The 20186-nt window shown below is 38.5% G+C and overlaps 2 protein-coding genes across 3 annotated transcripts in view; both read left to right on the top strand.

Annotated features, from left to right (window-relative positions):
- The first annotated feature begins 5232 nt into the window (after positions 1-5232).
- ncf1 (neutrophil cytosolic factor 1) lies at positions 5233-9845 on the top strand. The gene is made up of 11 exons (XM_017460650.2): positions 5233-5335; positions 5438-5518; positions 5670-5745; positions 6441-6606; positions 6693-6751; positions 6984-7106; positions 7212-7319; positions 8045-8162; positions 8281-8394; positions 8968-9125; positions 9286-9845. Exons 1-11 carry the CDS (start codon positions 5264-5266, stop codon positions 9414-9416), a joined length of 1206 nt encoding a protein of 401 aa, XP_017316139.1. The 5' UTR covers positions 5233-5263; the 3' UTR covers positions 9417-9845.
- Positions 9846-11844: 1999 nt separating this feature from the next.
- The window catches only part of rcc1l (RCC1 like), a 14313-nt gene continuing 5971 nt past the window's right edge, over positions 11845-20186 (top strand). The window contains exons 1-5 of one of the 2 annotated variants that reach the window (XM_017460096.3): positions 11845-12365; positions 13426-13555; positions 16968-17096; positions 17305-17371; positions 19181-19232. In XM_017460096.3, the coding sequence (XP_017315585.1) occupies positions 12087-12365; positions 13426-13555; positions 16968-17096; positions 17305-17371; positions 19181-19232 (657 nt within the window). In that variant the 5' untranslated portion in view covers positions 11845-12086. Of the gene's footprint in view, positions 12366-12521; positions 12829-13425; positions 13556-16967; positions 17097-17304; positions 17372-19180; positions 19233-20186 lie in introns of those variants that run through there. The other variant, XM_053677209.1, reaches the window with a different exon arrangement.

Below are 20186 nucleotides of genomic sequence, written 5' to 3'. Positions count from 1 at the left end.
AGTTAGCGCCTTGCATGGCAGCTCTGCTACCATTGGTCTGTGAGTGTGTGTGTAAATGGGAAATGAGACACAGTGTAAAGTGCTTTGGATAAAAGTGCTATATAAGTGCAGACCATTTACCAGTATTGTAGTATTCAACACCATGCTCAGTTTTTTTTTGTGTGAGAAATCACACAGTCTGAAAATCATACCATTGATCACGCCATATTTTTATTTATAGGCCTTTAAACTTTTGCCCTTCTGCTTTTGGTTGGGAAATACATGTTTATAATGTCATTTGTTGTGGGGACGTGTGATGGGTCATCCCCATTTTATGCAACTGGAAACATTCAGAAAGAATGTGATGTTAGATTAAAGAAGTAAAATAGTAAAAATATTTTTATCAAGTGTCTTAAGCCTCCCTAGAAAGCATGGAATCCATCTAATTTGAAAAAGCATGTTGAGGGAAGTGCACATTTATCCTGTTTTAGCACGTTTGCCTCACACCTCCAGGGTTGGGGGTTCCCCACCTCCACCCTGTGTGTGCGGAGCTTGCATGTTCTCCTCGTGCTTTGGGGGTTTCCTTTGGGTACACTGGTTTCCTCCCCCAATCCAAAGACATGCTTTGTAAACTGATTGGTATTTCCAAATTGTCCATAATGTGTGTGTGATGGGTTGTCCAGGGTGTGCCCTGCCTTGTGCCCTGAGCTCCCTGGGATAGGCTCCAGGCTCCTCCACAACCCTGCATAGGATAGGCAGAATGGAAGATGGATGGATAGATGTTGAGGGACGTGTCACTAATTTGCTAACATTAACTGGTTATATTGAACTAAGTATTACCTGTTTTCTGTGCAAATGCAAAGTTAGACTCGTTAATATAGCTAATAGATCAAATACATTTCTAAGGAGCAATTTCTAGCTAATTAAAATTCTAGATAATGGTACATTTCCTACATATAGGAAATTTACATGATGTTTAACTTCTGATTAATTCAATAGCAAACTACATAGTATGAGTCATGCTTAGTGAGCATGACCAGCTCATAGGAGTGACTCAGACTGAATGATGTTTTCAGGGAAAACAGCACAGTATGCCAAACATTTCCACTTTTAACTGAGTAGGATTAGTAAGATTAGAGTATACATTATGTATACTGACACTTAAGTATAATTTCTCAAGACTTTTCCCATCCTGGTATATATGTAGTTTTCTGGCTTTCCTGAATTGATATATGTTTCTCTTTTGCATGTATCTTAAGTTATTCTATTTTAAAGTCTGGTTAGAGACAAGTTTCCATTCCAACAAACCAATAAATTCATTGTCTAAAAGGCTGTTTGCCAGAATTCAGCCACAACAACATCCAATGGGTTTTTCCAAGACAATCTCATGTTTATTAGGTGTACTTGATAAACTGGCAACTCAGTATATGTATATGAGAGACACATTGTGGTTATAGATCTGCCTTTCAAAATACCACAATATGTATTTCATAAGATCTGCAAACATGGGTTCCACCTAATATGACATTAAGAGTCTGCATGACAGCCACTCATATGACTCATATGTTTTAATTTAGCAAGAAGTTCTCTTCAGACATTGAGGGATGGACATTTCTGGCACTCCAGAAATAAATAAAAAAATTCATCTTGTCAGTAGTTGTGCAGTAGGTTACTTGTTACTTGCTTACCAGTAATCCCTAAACATTATTCATTTCATTATAATTCAGGAAGCTCAGGTTGAATGTAGTGTCAGTGCATGGTAAAAGTTCAAATTCTAACATCATACATTACTGAATGGTCAGATGAATGTTATGAAGATGATTTAAATAAGTCTAATCAAAGTTTGTGGGTGTTAAAATTGGTACAAGTGAAAGTATTTCATAGATGTGAAATGTTATTCATGTATCAGGCTTTGAGAAAATTATGGAGATTCACAGTGAATAATTTGCATACTAATCTTTACAATTCGGCAGCGTCTAATATTTATTTTGTAATGAAATTCTGAGTAGACTGTTTTAGACTAAACTTCTTTCATCGAAATGTTGGTCTATTTTCAAGGTTAATGATTTCCCACAATGCTGTTCAACTACTTGCTGACAGTGGTGCCAGTGGGATTTAGCCCTCAGCACCAACAAATAAACAAATACCAGAAGCTCTAAACCACAAATCACAAGTATTTCAGGGGGGACTTTTCCTTTAACATAAAGACTGTGGATTATTGGCGCAACTGTTTGGGAAATCTATATTGTAATTTATAAAATTTCCCCTATGTTTTTTTTTGTTGCTGGCAAGATATCAATTTCCTGCCACTTGTACTTTTCTAACCTAGTAACTTCCACTTTTGAAAAAGAGAAGAGTGGGTTTCCTCTTGTTGGTACAGAAGAACTATAATTTTAGATTTTCCAACCACAGCCACTAGATGTACCTGATAAAGCTTGAACTGAAATGGGGGGAACGCTGGCTTAGTGGTTAGCATATTTGTCTCAAATCTCCAGTTTTATGGGATTGTTCTCCCCATGCTTTGGGGGTTTCCTCCCCTAGTCCAAAGACATGTGTTGTAGGCTGATTGGCATTTCCAAATTGTCTGTAGTATGTGAATGTGTGCGATTGTGCCCTGCAGTTGTGCCATCCAGGGAACCATCGCTTTGTGCCCCAAGTTCCCTGAGATAGGCTCCAGGCTCCCCGTGAGCCTGTGTAGGATAAGCAGTGTGGAAAATGGATAGATGGATGGATGGAATTTGAAATAGAATGAGAGATTGTGGCGAGTAATAGGTTCATCAAAACTTTTTGGATGAGTTAGACCATGCTAGATTTTAGCAACACATACAATCAATCTTTGAACTTGCTTTAAGATTAAAGTCTTAAAATTTAAACAAAAAATGGGGAAAAGTGTAAGAAATAGAGGCGAGATATGGTTGGATGTGTCCTGAAATCGTGAGCTGTGACTCTAAATACATTCAATTACAGATAATGTTTTAAGAAAACTTGCAGTCTGTAAGAAATATAACTAAATGTTCAACAGTAAAAGACCCAGATAATATACTACATTTGACAAACAAATGACATATGAAGCAATTTCTTATGAACCGGTTGTTGGGAACTTAGTCAACTGTATTGCATCAGTCTTCATGTAATCTGTAACTGTTAATGTACTGTACATTAAAAACCTGTAATACAGCACATTGTTATTCATAAAAATAAAATAAGCAAGGAATAAAATATGATGGGGTGCTGTTACAGGAAAACAGTAAATGACGGTGTTGTGATGTGGCACGATGTTACTGTTACCACTTCAACCACATATATTCACACCCTTGGTCATACACAGGGCAATTTTGCGTAGCCACTTGTAAGGTACTTGGACAACTGGGAGGAAACCCAAGAACCCAGAGGGACATGGAAAGAACTGTGTGGCTTGAACAGGAGACCCTGGACAATGCTACACCATGTCAACCACTCCACTGTGTGTTATTGCAATTTGCCAATGATTACAATTTTTAATTCATGAATGAATGACAGATCGTACATTTAATGGTGTGGAACAAAAAAAAAACAAAAAATGCAGCTCATCATGTTAATGTAAAACTGTTAAGCACACAGTTTCTGTCGTGGTGGAATTAACTGACTTTTACTAACCACTGACACTGGAGACTCCTTCCTTAAATGTTAACTGTCTCCTTACAGAAAACTTACAACTTATTATTGATTATTTATGTTTCATAGTTAAATAGCAACACAGATGTGTGGTGTCTCAAATAGAGTTAAAGTACTATTTGCAGTATCACTGAAGTACAAAGAACCAGAACATGTATTAGTACTGTAGTGAAATGATTAATAACAGAAAAGTGTACAGTGACCAGCTGACAGTAGACGTACAAATGAGCATAATGGCTGACAGTAGAAATGGGCAAGAGGCTATTTAGTATTTTAATAGCTTGCAGGTAAAATCTGTTAAACCTGGTTATGAAAAATGTTTGAAAAGCAAATGTGCTAGTTGTGTGTGTGCGTGTGTGTGTGTGTGTGTATGTGTGAGTTGGGTGACTTACATTAATGAGAAAAAATGTGGTCTTTACCAACTTCAATAAACAAACAAATAATATCTGGTGACTACAAAAAATCCAATTTCAATGTGTAGTTATTTCCCCCCAAAAAAGTAAACCAACATTCTAAAACCGGGTGGGAATACATCCTTCCTACTTCCACAATCATTAAGAGAGTAATTAGCAGCTAGGTGTTCCTAAAGTAATGTACAAGATTAATTAATCATCGAAAAGTGTGACTACCTCTATAAAAGCAGAACTTTTGGCTGTTCGGTGTTCTGGAGCACTCAGGTGTGTACTTTCTTTTTCCCAGGACTGTATGTTATATGTAATGATGGAGTCAAAATACAATCAGAAGTATTTTTACATTGTTGAATCTTTGCTAAACAGAGAGAAAGAGAAACTGTTTTTTTTTTCTCATCTAAGGAAGCATCTGCGTCTAGTCAAGCATAGCCAGTATTACATTTTGACACTGCTGTATGAAACAAAAACTCTTACTCAGTACATGAGGACGTGAGCTCGAGCATGTCTGCGATATTGTATTTCCACTTCCTGTTGCGATTTTCTCAACAAACGGCCCCAGTTGTAATAAACCAAACCAAAAGTTGGTAATGCACAAAGTGGTGAAATACGTTTTGTAGCAACTCATGACTGTTGCATTTTTTTCCTTCTCTATTTCAATGAACAGGTTCTGAGAGTAAATGCAGGCTGTCCTGGACATATGAAGAAAAAATATATATATTTTTTATATATACATACAAGGTATCTTACATAAGCGTTAACAATCGAGGGGAATGTTTTCTTATCTTTCAAAGACAAGGCCTTAATTTAGAATGTGAAGGTTTACAGACAACCTTGGTTTAGCTCTGTGTGATCAATGTGTAAAACATTCACTATGGTTAATGAACAGCTCAACACCGTATCTAATAATTAAATGGAAAAAAAAAACAACTAAAGATTTCTCTCTTAATGGAATAATTACATTAGGGTTGTGATTTCACCGGGATTCCAGAGACATGATGTTTAAATTCTCATATTGCACAAGATTAAAAACAACAACAACTAAGACACAACATTTATGGTTATGATTTTAGTTTTGGTTCATGTGAGAGAGAAAAAAGGAGGGAACTTCAACACTCCACCTACCGTCATATCTCAGAGTTCCTGTGTGCAATTGAATCCTATAAATACCAGCGTGTTATGTTTTTTCTAGTTTCCTGGTGTGAATCTTGTCAGTGTTCAGGATGGCAGAAGCGTACGTGCGCCTCATAGAGCTTTTGGGCTTTGAGAAAAGATACTATCCAAGCCAGCATTATGTAAGTAAAATGTTCTGTATTTCTGCAATATGTTGTTTGCAATAAGTTTGTATAATTTTGATGAGGACGAATTTACACTTTGGTCCTTGTCCATGTAATAAGGTGTACATGATCATGGTGAAATGGAGCGACCAGTCGGAGAAACTGATCTACAGAAAATATCCAGAAATCCATACTTTCCATGTAAGCCCATTACTGAGCATTATTCACATGCTTTGCAGTAAATAATAAACAGTAAAGAATATTTTTTTCACTCCTTGTATACAAAATATTCCATACTAATGCCCACTGTTTCTAGTATCTAAAACCTTGTGTGAATTTATACTTTATCTAGAAATCTCTGAAGGAGATGTTCCCGATCGAGGCAGGCGACATTGATCCTAAAGATCGCATCATTCCTAAACTGCCAGGTAATCTATTTCAAGATTATATTTTATTTTTGTAATCAGATTGTTTCCACTTTATTTGTTAGTATTGAAGAGAGAGAATTGTTTGCACCCTGCCTAGGGAAACACCCGCTTCAAATCCAGCACTGTCAATTTACAACAGTCAAGGAAGTCAGAAAAGTGTGACAATAGTGCATCTGATAATAATACCTGATTCATCACTTGAAAAACATAAATGAACAGGCATTGTAGCAAACTGAACATTCATTTAAGGTTTTGAAACACGTCAACACCAGCTCAATGCACTTTAAATGTGTCCTTATATTGTCACATCTGCTATGAGATAATTTCTTTTCAGCTATAATAAGAATATTCACAGTGAAGTCTGTTATTATTTTTAATGAAGTTTAAAAAGGTGTGAAGTAGAAAGCAGAATTGAACTAGTCCATGTGCATTTTGTGGATTTTACACACATGTGCACTGTTATTTGCTTTCATTTCTGCCAAAATTTTTTTTTGTCAACATTGCCTTGAGGTTATAAACATCCTGAAATTGAAACTTGTGGAGTTTCCCCACAGCTCTCACACCTGTCTGTTTGTTAAGTGCGTACAGCAACCAGAAAGAAAAAGAGAAGTTATAACGCTTACAAGGTTGCACAAAAAAAATTACGCTGTTTTTTTTTAGTTTGACTGAAAAAACCCCCACATGTCCTTTCGTAGCTCCAAAATGGCTGGACACTCAAAAGGCAACCGAGACTAGGCAAGGGACTCTGGCGGAATACTTTCAAGCTCTGCTCAACCTGCCTTCAAAGATCTCACAAAGTCAGCTTGTCCGAAACTTCTTTGAAGTACGGCCAGATGATGAGAGTCCACCAACTCTGCATCCGTAAGTCTGAAGCACTTAATGACATAATAAGTTCATTAATAAATCCATACAAGGTAATGCCTCATAGACTTGATTTGTATTTGCAGACATAAACGCAATGAGACCTTTGTCACATCAAGGGATAGAGCAAGGACTGTCAACTCTGGTAATATATAGTCCATTGCCATTTTCATTCTTCCACTCAGAAACAAATTCTTAAATTTAGAACCCTAAAGCCTTCTACAGTTTGTCCACTTGGGGGAACTCTTAAGAGTTGAAGTACAACCCTATAATGTAGAATCCTCCCAAAGAATGATTTTTTCTCTCCGTGACGTTAACTTTATCCTCACAAATTTGATGGTCTTATTTTTTTTTGTTGTTTTATTTATGTGGCATAGAAATCACAGGTCCAATCATGCTGGACACCTACAGAGTGATTGCAGATTACAGCAAAAGCTCAAAATATGAGCTCACCCTGAAGGCAGGAGATTTAGTGGACATTGTGGAGAAGAGTTCCAATGGTGAGACAGGAATGGAGTTTTCTTATTGTATTGGTCCTGTTTAGCTGTTCCTCAGAAATATATGTAACATGTAATATTATATTATAACCCACTGCCTTGCTTTAGGTTGGTGGTTCTGCCAGTGTGAGGAACACAGAGGATGGGCTCCAGCCTCCTATCTAGAACCACTGGATGGACCTGATGAGTCTGAGGAACCAGAGCCCAACTACGCAGGTCAGTGTGCCATTGATATTGCGATCTGGAAAAAAAACGGGTCTTTTATTAAACTGGATACGAACAGATTTGTTTATAAATTGTTTGCAGGAGAAATGTAGTATGTACGAAAATACAGAAGCTTCTGAGATTGTAAATTTATGTATAAGGAGATTGCAAACATTGCTTCGAAACATGTGATTTGCGTGTTTTACGACACAAATTTAATGAAAATGTTGTGAAACTTTGTTGCTTTATGTTGAGATTACAACCCAAAACAAATCCATATAAGACAAATTAAGACAAATAAGACTAGCTATTCAAGTAGGACCATAGAAATGGCATCCTATAAAAGCCAACAAGAGTGAGAAAATTTAGTGCACACTGCACTTGGGATTCACTCTTTTAACTTTTTATCATCATTTTATCATTTTCAGCTCTTTCAGTGTAGCCCTTTATGGAAATTTGTGGGTGTCATTAACTGTAAATGAGCTGTAAATCAGCCATGAACATGCTTGGTAATTTATGTCTGATTGGCATGTATCAATGTATGTTTGTAAATCTGAAGAAAATTGCCATTATCAAAACTTTTGTCAGTCTCGTCAGTCAATATGTTTTAGTTCTGTTTGCCCTATGAAAACATTTACACACAACTTTACTAAAAGATTGTTAAATGAGGACTATTGTATGGTGATACAGGTGCAAATGGATCATAGTTGTTGATGACTCATGCTTCTATTCAACAGGAGATCTGTACAAAACCACCAAAGCATACAAAGCAGTAGAGGAAGATGAGATCACCCTGGAGGTTGGAGATACTATTGAGGTCATCCATAAGCTTCTGGATGGCTGGTGGGTGGTCAGGTATGAGAAAAGTCTTCCTTGGACTCTGGCTTTTGATTGTGGTAATTAATAACTATTGAAAGCAGGGAGCGAAGCTCCCCAAATATCCCACTCGAAGTCAATTTTGCATGCTTGACAGGAAAGGAGAGGAGACAGGGTACTATCCATCCATGTTCCTTTGGAGTACTGGGGAAAGGAAGGAAGTGGAGGCTGAAAGGAGCACCGTGACCAGGAACACCCCACCACCCAGGAGGTACTCAGTTTTAAGGAATGCATAAAGATTTTATGTAAAAGCCTAAAATAAAGAGCTTCTCTTTCAGATAAGTTTCCTTATCCAAGTAAAAACCCATTTAAGGAAGCTAGATACCTTAACCACTGAAAGACCATTGAGGTTCCATCTAGTGCCCTAAAGGTTCTGTATTTTGTCCCTCTGGGGGATGGATTCTTCACAAAACCCAACAAGAGAAGGCTTCCATTTCAGAAAGTATTCAGGAAGTTTGAACCTTAACAATCTAAAGAACCGCTGATGAACTATTTTTCTATGAATGTGTTGACGTATTTATGACTAATAGAAAAGCAGATTCCATCCAGGACACAGCGTTTTTTGGACTGTTCCCTTAGGGAAAGCCCTTAAACACATTCCACAGAATCCTACAACTGTTGTAGGATTTTCTACTGTAAAGAGCTTTCAGAAAAGATTCCAATTTAGGGTAATGGAAACATAGACCATGCAAAGAACCCTCAAGGATCCACTTGTTGTAAGAATGTATACTCAATCTAGCCATATTTAGCATTAATACACTAATACTTTCATCTTGCTCTACAGAACAACTATACGCAACATCCAGAGCATCCATACCAAAGGTCGCCAACGAATCACCCAGGACTCATACCGCAGACAGAGTCGCAAATTCTTACAGCAGCGAGGAAGACTCGTGTCCCAGCCGAGGAAAAACTCCAAATCCACAGTGGAGGGAAGTCCAGGTGAGTGTCTGCATGATAGCTTTACACAAACTAGTTATTTAAAAGGCATAACTTACTGCAAAGTTACTGCATTTTTATTACATTAGTATTCACGTTTATGTCCTGTCAGTTCTCATTTCAAGTGTTTCAACTGCATTTGTTCTATGTGTGCATATATAAGACACTGCAAAAGAAGCTGCCAACAACCAGGAAAAGAAAACCCCGGCTATACCTCCTAGGCCTAGCCAGGAGCTCATTATGGAGCGCTGCACAGAGAACACACGGAAGAGAATCAGCATCCATGCTAACTGAGGTGGACTCTGCACCGACCTAAATGCACTGCACCAGAATGAAGAATGCCAAGCTTGATTCTGTCATTGCTATAGCATTTGTATGACGTCTTTCATTGAAAGTTGCATGGCATGAAACAGTATGCATTAGGTACAGAAACTGCACATCGCAGTTTCATTTCCCTGTTCAAGCACATCTGTTTTAAATTCAGCCTTTGTCAGTGTCACACAAAACTGTGTTCTACAGGGAACTGCAGGCCTGGCAGTTTAAGAAATGTTAGCAAAGCCCGGAGAAAGCTTCACTTCTGTGCTCTATCTCTATAACCAAGGAGGAATGTAGCAGTTTTAAGCTCTGTGTAAGAATGTTACATAACTGTATATGTAATGTTCAATAAGCTATATTGTTGTTTTTGTTCATTGTACTTTAATAAAAACAGATAAAAAATAATAATTATTATATATGTCTGTGTCATTCATTGTATGCAGTGCCTATTGGTCATTTTTAAACAGTTAAATCCATTGTGATGGAGTCACTGTACATACTAGATAATATCATTTTCTTCAAAATAAATTAATGATGTGGGAGGAATATTTACATTTATAGGCTGTATTTCCCCTCTCTTAGGAAGTACAGGACTTGCACTGTGAAAATACAAAGGCAAATTTTGATATGGTCTCAGCAAAGATAGTAATTGCTATAAAATAATGTTTGGCCTTAAGCATTTAATTAATTTGCTATATGGCACATATTTAAAATATGTATTACACGAAATAGATTGACTGTGTAATTCTGCCTAACAGGGTGGAATGTGTATAAATTAGTTGTGTTTAAGATGTGCATACTTACAAGGTAGATATTATTACTGGGGACCCAAAACAAAACTTGAGTTAAAGCTGCAAGCAGCATTTTCGGGGGCTAAGTACCCACACTCGATGAGCCGCACATTCACAGACAAGCTACAATTTTTGTGCAAGCAATCACAGGAAACAGAGCCATAACTACAGTACAGGCAAAGGGATTCAAGAAGGATTTGTAGTTTACCGCATTTGCCAGTCCATTATGGGAGAGCGGTTTTGAATATCAGAGTTCCTTTGATAACTTTTGCATAGACAGGTCTCAAGTCGATGGAAGCCAAATGTGGTGAAGATTGGACAAAATTTGGAGGAGGAGTAGCAAAAATGGCACTTAGATGGAAGCATTTTTGGCATGTTATTGTACCTTTTGACCAGTAAATGGCACTATCATGAAATCTGTTGCATAGCCTCAGTACATGGTCCTGAGGAAGCCTACCAAGATTTGTGTCAGAGTGCAAGGTCATTGCTGAGATACAGCCTCACTTCCTGTCTGATGGCTATGCCATCACATTTGTTGCAGCATTATGGGTGAACCATTTGGAATATCAACATTCTATTGAGAGTCTTTGTCCAGGTTGGTCTGAATATGTGACACAAGATTTTTGTCAGTGTGCATGGTTATTGCTGAAATACAGCCTCACTTCCTGTTTGATGGGTTCACCATCAGATTTGTTGCAAACCATTTGGAATATCAACATTCGTTTGAGAATCTTTGTCCAGGTTGGTCTGAATATGATTTATGCCAAATCTGGTATTGATTGTACATAGTTTGTAGGGGGAGTAGTGAAAAAAGTTTTTGACAATCCAAAATGGTGGAAAATCAAATTAGGCAGAAATGGACATCATAGGGTGCATTGAACTTTTCTTGACTCAGGGAATCCAGGGATGTCTGACATCTCAATGTTGGAGACATTGTTGCCAACAATGTTGTAGACTCTCAGAGTGAGAGTGAGTATATTTGTTTTTTATTTAACACAGATTTTAAATTATTTAAAGTCTTAAACTACTCTTTACACAAATGACAAGTCAAATCAAATTATCAGGTCAACGAGCCAGCTACAAAAGCAGTAACACATCATTCAGGCACTATTTATGTCTTGCTCTAATATGCCTGCTTTTGTATTTTGTGGATGGAATAAAACACATGCTGTTACGGGGAAAATAACAACAGGGTGGTGTGATTCGGACTGACTGTTACTGTCTTTTATGTGTTACACCCCCAAAGTTGATTGTTTCCCTAGTTAATTTAGCATTATTGTTCTCCTATCATTAACTGTAAAAACCCTTCTTCTTATTATTATGTCTTACTGGCCAAGTTTCACGCTAGGATGGCACAGGCCACCCTTGACTACCCATTAGCTCCGCCCACGTTTGCCCCTTCTAAAACTTCTACGACCTCGACAGTTTTTATTTTTTTTAATCTATTTAATTTTTTAAAAAACAGTTTACACGCCATCTAGCGATCGTTTGCATCATTACAAGCTTTTTCATTCCGAGCCCAACACTTCCTGTTCGTAAGCAGTCCACTGATTGGACCATGAACAATGACGTGAAACGTGCGTGTGACTGTTACTAGCCAATCGAAGTGCAGAAGGCCGACTGTCATGGCTGCCTCCTATGAGAGAACATGTCTCAAAACAGTGTAACAGTGAACAGAAGTGTAAACTTCTACATGTTATATTAGAAAAAATTTGGTTAATGGGGAAAATATATCTGTATATAACTACATAGTGGATGAGCACGCGAGGTTGACTTTTATTCATTTAGCTAGCTAGCATGGTTATATAGACATGTACTACATGCTAGCTTTGGTGACTTCTCATTGACAGCTGACGCTATGGCGTTAATCTCTACTTGTTTTCGTGTCAGGCCCAGAGCTGTTCTGAGCTGCCGTTTATTTTCCTCTGTAGCGAAAAGCAGAGACAGAGAAACGCGCGACGAGGTGCCGCAGTTCCGATATGTAGGAGAGCGCCGGAAGCCCACTGATAAAGTGTTCGTGTGGGGCTTCAGCCACACTGGAGCGCTCGGCATTCCCAGTTTTGTGATTCCCGACAGCGGCAGGAAAAAACCCAGAAAATACCAACTGACCCCTTACCGCCTCGATACGGAACAAAAGGTATTGCTTAAAAATGACTCCTAAAACCAAATCTGGAAATAATATAATGCCAATTCACCCTGCTCCCTGAATACACCCCGTATGTGAAACATATTTGGAACGCTCCACAGGAAGCTGCGTCATCCAAATTTCCTGAAGATCACAGGAAGAAGAAAAGTACTTTCTCTCATGTTGTCCCTTATTTTCAATACTTTATTTACAGTGATACTGATTAATGAGCTCTGTAACTCTGTTACCCACGTTGTAGATTGAAAGTCATTGTTAATTTAGGTTAAGTAAATCATTAGAATGTCCTTAATCAGTCCGTACATTTTTTTGGTGATTGTTGCAGCCAAAACTGCTTAATTTTGATGCAGCTTATTTAAAAAATGTAGTTTTTTTGTACTCTTTTTTTTTTTTTTTTTTTTGCGGAAAACTACTTGAATTCTACTTGAATTGAAGTCTTTCACAGTGATGTTTGTTGGTAAATAAGACTTTTTAGCTGTACTCTTGTTCGACACAAATGAATCGAAGAGGGCTTTGGCTGATTGTGTGTTTTGATGACGTCACATCATGCACCTTGGCCCAAATCTCCTGAAAGTCTGTGATAATTTAGAAAAATTGCAAGTTTGCACAAATATTACAATGCTAGCTTGATTTTGCGTACGTTTCTGCGACCGCAAAATCCTGGAGGGTCTGAATTAATGCCCTCGTGCCATTAGCATTTAACTGGCCTTTTAATTTAATTGTGTTATTAGCAAAGACACCTTGTGCGGTAAAAAAAAATAAATAAATAAAATAAAAAAGGGATCGTTCTCTGAGACCAGTTAAATGCATGGTTTCTTCAAGTCAGTGTTTGGGGGGGATTTTAAAAAATGAACTCATTCAGCTGCAAGAGGACTCTCCCAGTCACTGTGTAGATTAAACGTTCACAGCTTATCTGACTCACATTTCCAAATAAAGCAAAATATTAATATTTAAAAAAAAAAAAAACCACAGCCTTAAATCTGAAATATAAGTGTAATGTTTCCATGGGTGTTTCCATGCGCAGCTGTTATTTGAATGTTCCCTACCCCAACAGATCTCTTCAGCAGCCTGTGGTTATGGCTTCACATTATTGGCATCGAATACCAAAGACGTCACCAAAGTGTGGGGTATGGGCCTTAACAAAGACTCGCAGCTGGGCTTCCAACGCACCCAACACGATCGCCGTAAGTTGCCCCTCACTACACCACAGCTCTGAGCTCTGAAACATTTTGAAACAGATGGCTGTAACACCTGCTTCAGTGGCTCAGTGCTCAGAACTGCAGAAAATAAAGCTCTAGTTAGTCCAATGAGAAATAAGTGAAATAACAGAGGACTGAGAAACAAAGTGAGATTCGTGAGTAAACGACTATCTACAGGTGCATTTCAAACATTTTAATATCGTGGAAAAGTTCATTTTTTTCTATAATTTAATTAAAAAAGTGGAACTTTAATATATTTTAGATTCAATACACATAAAGTGAAATATTTCAAACTTTTTTTCTTTTTTTTTAAAAATCTTGATTATTATGGCTTACAGCTCATGAAAATGAGATACTGGAAAAATCCAGTACCTCAAAAATATTAGAATAAAGAATTTATAATACAGCAATGTCGACCTAAGGAGAGCTCTAATCATTGAATTAACTCTAAACACCTTTTTATTAAAAACACTGTTGCTCAGTGGTCCAAAAGTCCTCTTTTCAGATGAAAGTAGATGTTGCATTTCATTTGGAAATCAAGGACTCAGAGTCTGGAGGAAGATTGGAGAGGCACAGAATCCAAGTTGCTTGAAGTCCGTTGTGAAGATTTTAGAGCACTTCATGCTTCCATCTGCTAACGAGCTTTATGGAGATGCTGATTTCCTTTTCCAGCAGGACTCGGCACCTGCCCACAGTGCCAAAACTACTAATAACTGGTTTGCTGAGCGTGGTATTACTGTGCTTGATTGGCCAGCCAACTCGCCTGTCCTGAACCCCATAGATAATCTGAGAGACACCAGACCCAACAAAACAGACGAGCTGAAGGCTGCTATCAAAGCAACCTGGGCTTCCATAACACCTCAGCAGTGCCACGGCTGATTGCTTCCATGCTACACTGCATTGATACAGTAATTCATGTAAAATGATTAAAGCCACAATCAAGTATTGAGTGCATAAATTACCATACTGTTCAGAAGGTCAACATTTCTGTATTATAAATTCTTTATTTAATATTTTGAGATACTGGATTTTTTATTTCCGTGAGCTGTAAGCCGTAATCATCGAGATTAAAACAAAAAAAAAAAGGCTTGAAATATTTCACTTCATGTGTAATGAATCCAGAATATATGAAATTTCCACTTTTTCAATTAAATTACAGAAAAAAAGAACTTTTCCACGATATTCTCATTTTTTGAGATGCACCTGTATAGCTTTTATAACGCAAGTTATAACAAGAATTAACTTATGACTTGAGGATGTTCCACAATATTAAGTGTACCTATAAACGTACTAAAAAATATGACGCCAATCAAAAATTGTAATTTAAGAGCTTGACGCGACGTTGATTATTGTCCTCTAACTGCACGTCCCATTGTGTTTAATTCCTTACTGGCCAAACCCTAACCTTCTAATCATTTTAATTTATGTCATAGTAATTGGATGCAACTTCATGCACCTAAAACAGGGGGATGCAAGTGCAAATATGCAACAAGACTTAAAAACACTGAAACATACATGATTAAATTTTGATCCTCCAAAATAAGAACACTACTTTGCCAAGTAAAAATATTCCCAGCTTTAAACTAAAGAGAAACCTGGATCTGCTCTTTCAATTTCCTGATGCTTAACCTTCGAAGCCTTAATACTTTCTTTTCCTAATATCTTGCCACACAAAGCACATCAAGTTTAATGCAGTTAGTCTCCTTTTTTTCACCTCGAGGCCAAGCTTTAAAAAAAAAAAGGTTTTTAATTTTGACTGTAGGCCTACGTGTACTCCGTCACGCCTCAAGCCTTCTGTCATGATCAAATGATCAAATCTGTTATAGTCTTCTCATATTGTTTCTTGAGGCTTGGTGTTTCAGTCAGTATTGGCTTAGAAGGAGTTGCTGATTTCTAATGCCAATCATCATTTCTCTTTTGAAGCAGAGAGAGGTTATTATTTTTTACATTCATGCATATGACTCATTTATTTAATAAAAGCCCTCTGGTTGTAGGATGTACGTGACCCAGCTTGGGTCTGCAACTGAATTCCACCTCTATGGTTAGATGTCATTCTGCGTTTAACATGGGAAAACTGTAATGCGCAAGCCTTTGAATGCCTTCTGCCTCGGGTAATTATCCAAACTGGTGTAAGAGGAGATGAATCACACTGTTGACTCATGCTGGAAAATCAGCTGTGACTGCATTAGTGCCAGCTTGCACATAACCAAGAAGTGTGCAGATTTTCTAGAGGAGCTCGGCCTCGTACTTATTTTACAGTTGAGATATTCTCGAATTCTGTTTATTAAATACAACCACAAAGTGGCCTGTGCTTTTGCTTTGTGATTTAGTCTGCTCTAGCAGTCCATCGTTTTCCCGTTTGCAAAGATTGTCCGCAGCAGATTCAAACCCAGAGCTATCTGCATCCTGGCTGAGTGCATCATAAACTGTCCCCTCTGAAAGTATTGGAACGGCAAGGCTATTTCTGTTGTTTTTGCTGTACACTGAAGACACTTGGATTGGAGATCAAAAGATGAATATGAGACAATAGATGAGAATTTCAGCTTTCATTTCCTGATATTTACATCTAGATGATGATAATGAGTCACATATACATTACAGCACAGTGAAATTCTTTTTTTTTTTTCTTCTTCCCATACCCCAACATGACAGGAAGTTGAGGTTAGAGTGCAGGGTCAGTCATGATACAGCGCCCCTGGAGCAGAGAGGGTCAAGGGCCGAACAGTGGCAGCTTGGCAGCACCGGTGCTTGAACCCCGACCTTCCGATCAGTAACCTAGAGCCTTAACCGCTAAGTCACCACTGTTTAACAGATGTGTTAAACAACTTAGAACATGGCACCTTTCCAACAGATTGATTTGTTTAAATAGGTAATAGCTACTCTTGGTTTGAGCCCTAGGTTTCGACTGTGAAAACTGCATGTGTTGTTAAAAAGGATAAACCGACATGAAGCTCAGAGAGCTTTCTATGGGAGAAAAGCAAGCCATTTTGAAGCTGAGAAAAGAGGGAAGTCTATCAGAGCCATTGCACAAGCATTAGGCGTAACAAGCACAACAATGTTCAATGTGCTGAAAAAAGAAATTACCCACCGGTGTACTAATAACCAGACATTGAACAGGTCAGCCAATGAAAACAGCAATGACTGATGACGGAAACATTATGTATTAAAGAATGGCAACTAATATATTTGTGTGAAGTTAATAATACCAAGAAACAGCAAAGACTTAGCGGAAAACTTAAAGTTACAGCTTTACTTCCGACTGTTACAAAGCCCCGACACTGGAGACTCCTTCCAAAAAGTCAATTAAATATCGCATTATAAAAAGCTTCACCATACCTGTTATAGAAATTCTTCTTCTTTTTCGTCGTCGTCTTATTGTTTCATTCTTGTGCTATAGACAAAACTTATGACTATGTGCTGGAGTCATCGCCTGTGTCTCTGCCGCTGGCGAACCCTCAGGAGACACGCGTTCTCCAGGTGTCCTGTGGTCGAGCTCACTCTTTAGTGCTCACAGACTCTGAAGGAGGTAAGTGGCGTTTCTGCCAGAGCTGGATCAGTTCTGCATTTCATATGCGAATGAATTCGAATTATGTGGATGGATGGAGCTGATCCAACATTTGTTCTTTATAAGTAGGTGCAGATCAATTCCAGTTTCTTCGAGTTAATGGACATGCTTATTTTCAATAAACAACTGTTAATAATAATTGTCATCTTTGTGTTCCCTCTCGCTCCAGTCTTCAGCATGGGTAATAATGCCTATGGCCAGTGTGGAAGGAAAATCATTGAGGATGAAGTTTACAGGTTGGTGTCCTAGTTTTAAACCCTGTAGTGTTTTCTACATAAGAAATGCAGCAGCGACTGTCAAAGGACTATCTCCGATATCACGGATGATATTCTTTAATGTAGCTAATCGCAGAATTGTGTTTTGTTTGGTTTTGTCTGTTGCCTGGAATTCTAGATCCACTCCTTTTGAAAATTCACACTGCATAGAGTAGCAAAGAAGTACGCAATTTGAGACTCAACTAGTTTGTTTAGCAGAAGGATATGGATGTGGAAATTTGTCCATTTGTTGCTGAACTACACTTGCGCAGCATGTCAGGAAGCTGAAAAAAATGAAAGTAGCACGTATTCATTTAAACATGGCTTGTCTGAATGTGACTCCGAGTAACATTTAAACATATTAGTGCACAAAATCTGTCTTTTGATATTTCTAATATTAATTGGAATGAAAATAAAGATGAGATTGTGAGTTTCTCTCGTGACTCTACGTGGGGAAGTTCACAACTGATGGAATGTTAGGTTAACATTGTTGCTATCTTTTGCATTTCAAAAAACGAGACCTCTGAAGGTGTGCCGTGGTATCTGGCACTAAGACGTTAGCAGCAGATCCTTTAAGCCCTGTAAGTTGCGAGGTGGGGCCTCCGTGGATCGGACTTGTTTGTCCAGCACATCCCACAGACGCTCGATCGGATTGAGATCTTGGGAATTCGGAGACCGAGTCAACACCTTGAACACTTCGTGTTCCTCAAACCATTCCTGAACAATTTTTGCAGTGTGGCATGGAGCATTATCCTGCTGAAAGAATCCACTGCCATTAAGGGGTGTACTTGGTCTGCAGCAGTGTTTAGGTAGGTGGGACGTGTCAAAGTAACATCCACACGAATGCCAGGACCCAAGGTTTCCCAGCAGAACATTGCATCACACTTCCTCCGCAGGTTTGCCTTCTTCCCATAGTGCATCTCTTCCCCAGGTAAGCGACGCACACACACTGGGCCATCCACATGATGTAAAAGAAAACGTGATTCATCAGATCAGGCCACCTTCTTCCATTGGTCCAGTTCTGATGCTCACGTGCCCATTGTAGGTGCTTTCAGCAATGGACATGGATCAGCATGGGTATTATGACCAGACGGGCTAGCCTTTGATCCCCACATGCATCAATGAGCCTCGGGCACCCATGACCCTGTTGCCAGTTCACCGGACCACTTGGACCACTTTTAGTAGGTACTAGCCATTGAATACCAGGAACACCTCACAAGACCTGCCGTTTCTGGAGATGCTCTGACTCAGTCGTCTAGCCATCACAGTTTGGCCTTTGTCAAAGTTGCACAGATCTATATGCTTCTGTATCTTACTGACTGTTCACTTGCTGCCTAATGTATCTCACCCCTTGACTGGTACCATTGTAACAAGATAATCAGTGTTATTCACTTCACCTGTCGGTGATTTTAAGGGTATGGATGATTGGTGTATAATCATATGCAGTATGTTAATCCAGTGAGATTTTCACTCCTATAACTCAGTGAAAGTTAGAATCTTCTTGGAAAGTTTGAGGCCCGCTGCTTTACTCTCATATGATTTAGATACTTCAGTCCTTAGAAATGGCTCTTTCCAAAAGTTTTTGGGAGGAAGTATAACTTCTTCAGCTGGAAGTCGATGAGCACATTTGTCCCCACTAAATATTTTAATAGATATTTATTAATCAAAAGTTTGAAGGCATTACATAACCTCTTGGAGTAATTTTGTTAAGACATGCATGCACGTTTGAAATATCATGCTGAAGATGATACTTGGTTCAGTGCTCAGGTCTTATTTCTGTCCTCTTTGCAGCGGCAGCCATCTTGTCCACAAGATGGAGGGATTTGATGGTCGAGTTGTTCAGGTGGGTGAATGCGTCTGTCCTGAATATTTTAACATCAGAATGTATTTTGGTAATGTATTGTGGGAGAAGAATTGCTTTAAAAAACCTATGATTAATAAACTCTATAAAAGGACACGATGGGAAATGACTTCTTTGAAAGGACCCCTGGAACACGGCTCATTACAATTACAATCAAAATTATTCAACCCCCATTGCAAATCAGGTTTATTGTCGGAATTTACAGACTTTCAACCAATCAAACAAAAACAATTGAAATAGTTCAACATAAGGAATGTTTCAAGTGGTTTCCCCAAATTCGCCTGAAAATTATTTCTCCAGTTTCAAAATTATTCAACCCCTTGAATAGAATCCCTCACAACCTCACAAATATGCAAAACATATGTTGTCTCAAGCACACATGATGCAATTCATCAAGGGCTTCATTAGTTGCTCCAGTTGTGCTTTAGCTGGAACACATGAAATACCTGGTTAGGGGCAGACAATATATTAAATACCTGGACGGGGCAGAAAAAGGAAACTATCGACGGCCGCAACCAGATTTCTGAGAAGGTTGGTTGTGGAAAAAGCCTGCAGCAACACTTGGTTGCAACAGATTTCAATGAGCACCATAAGCATTTGTTGTGTTAAACTATTTCAATTGCTTTTGTTTGATTTGTTCATTGCAAACAGCTGAAAGTCTGTGATGACTCTTCCATGCAGATCAAGTTTGTGCATGCGACACTGCACAGTATAACAGAGCTAAACCTTCTTGCAGGTCATACAGGGGATTTGCTTTGCCTTCAGGGCAGCATACGAGCAGTTCTATCTAAGAGTTTACTCTGTCTTCCGGATCTTGCCTTGAGTTGCACACTTCCCCTTAATTGCAATTTCTTACTGACATTTTTAACAGTGAAAATTGCGAGCTGGAAGTACTTTGGTATCTCTTGTAGGGCTAAGAGGTACCCGTGGTTAGGT

The sequence above is a fragment of the Ictalurus punctatus genome, chromosome 28, assembly GCF_001660625.3.
Source record: "Ictalurus punctatus breed USDA103 chromosome 28, Coco_2.0, whole genome shotgun sequence".
Taxonomy (NCBI): Eukaryota; Metazoa; Chordata; class Actinopteri; order Siluriformes; family Ictaluridae; genus Ictalurus; species Ictalurus punctatus.
This window is presented reverse-complemented; position numbering and strand designations above follow the sequence as displayed.